General features: G+C 42.1%; 1 protein-coding gene across 1 annotated transcript in view; it reads right to left on the bottom strand.

Annotated features, from left to right (window-relative positions):
* LOC107683884 (solute carrier family 12 member 5-like) overlaps window positions 1–1,413 on the bottom strand; it is a 59,476-nt gene that overhangs the window by 23,808 nt on the left and 34,255 nt on the right. The window contains exons 2-4 of the mRNA XM_016479943.1: window positions 626–726; window positions 407–538; window positions 55–201 (exon numbers count right to left, since the gene is read on the bottom strand). Of these exons, the coding sequence (XP_016335429.1) occupies window positions 55–201; window positions 407–538; window positions 626–726 (380 nt within the window). The remainder of the gene's footprint in view (window positions 1–54; window positions 202–406; window positions 539–625; window positions 727–1,413) is intronic.

Below are 1,413 nucleotides of genomic sequence, written 5' to 3'. Positions count from 1 at the left end.
CCACCCCCCCCCCCCCCCCATGCCTCCTGTAGTGTATGTGTGTTTAAGACTGACCGTGGAGCAACACATGAAGACAATGGTGAAGGTTCCCAAGACGCCTCCAGCGCCCACCAACCAGGTCATCCTGAGGAACAGGATCACCCCCAGGATGTTCTGCAGACATGGCAGGTAAACGCCCATGATGGTGCCCATACGTGGAGCCTGTCAATCAATCAATCAATACTCAGGACACCATAGAACATAATGCTCAAAAAACAGCATCAAAGGCCATTTTAGCTGCTTGTCAATCAACATCCACCCAGTCAATGAGTAGCTACCATCCATCAACACAGAAGACTGAGGATCATGAAAGAAGGGTCAGTAGTGATTTGGCAGTCTGTAGAGATAATGGAAGAGTTCTTGTCACCTGCACAGTTTTCTTGCGCGCCTCCTCGTTGTTTTCTGCCTCCTCATGCTCTTTACTGCCCTGCGTCAGGTTGGAGTAGTTGGCGAGGCTGCTCAGCAGAGAAGATACCATTGGACTGGTGTCCATCTCCTCCTACACAACACACACATACAAACAAACGTGTAAACCTACTGCACATTCATCTCTAACTGTTTTAAATCATTAGCAACACTGGACTACCTCAAACAGGGCCATGTTTTTCCCATCATACTGCTGGCTTTTCTCTACGTCACTGGTGCTGCTGTTGATAAAGGGGCTGCTCTCTTTGGATGTCGCATCTCCTGTGAACATACATGAATTGAATATTGTTTATTCGAATCTGAGCTATTTACAATCTTTAGGACACTTAAAAAATATTTTTAATAAGTAATAATAAATAATAAGTTTTGGGTTAGCAAGATTATATTTTGAAAGAAATTATTACTTTTAGTCAGCAAGGACGCGCATTCAATTGGTCAAAAGTGACAATAAAGATACAGTACTTATAAAATTACAAAAGATACTTTTGACCTTTCTATTCATCAAAGAATCATGAAAAAGGATAAAAAAACTGTTTTTAAAGGGGTAATATGATGCAATTTAAATTTTTCCATTCTCTTTGGAGTGTTACAAGCTCTTGGTGCATAAAGAAGATCTGTAAAGTTGCAAAGACTAAAGTCTCAAATCCAAAGAGATATTCTTTATAAAAGTTAAGAGTCAGCCACACCTACCTAAAACGGCTCGTTCTAACACGCCCCCACATATCTACCTCACTATGTGGGAAGATTTGCATAACGCCGCCCAAATGTTCACGCAAAGAAAGAAGGCGTAACTTTTATTCTCGCTGTAGTATTGTTGCCGCCGCCATGTCGTGAAGGCGCTGTGTGTTTCGTTGTGAAAGCAAAACTACTTTGTTTGGACTTCCAAAAGAGGACAATATCTGCTTCGTCATACCTAGAGCTGATCCATGCTGGTCGCTGAGGAAATAC

This window comes from Sinocyclocheilus anshuiensis, unplaced genomic scaffold (genome assembly GCF_001515605.1).
Source record: "Sinocyclocheilus anshuiensis isolate Anshui unplaced genomic scaffold, SAMN03320099.WGS_v1.1 scaffold1625, whole genome shotgun sequence".
In the NCBI taxonomy this organism is placed as follows: Eukaryota; Metazoa; Chordata; class Actinopteri; order Cypriniformes; family Cyprinidae; genus Sinocyclocheilus; species Sinocyclocheilus anshuiensis.
This window is presented reverse-complemented; position numbering and strand designations above follow the sequence as displayed.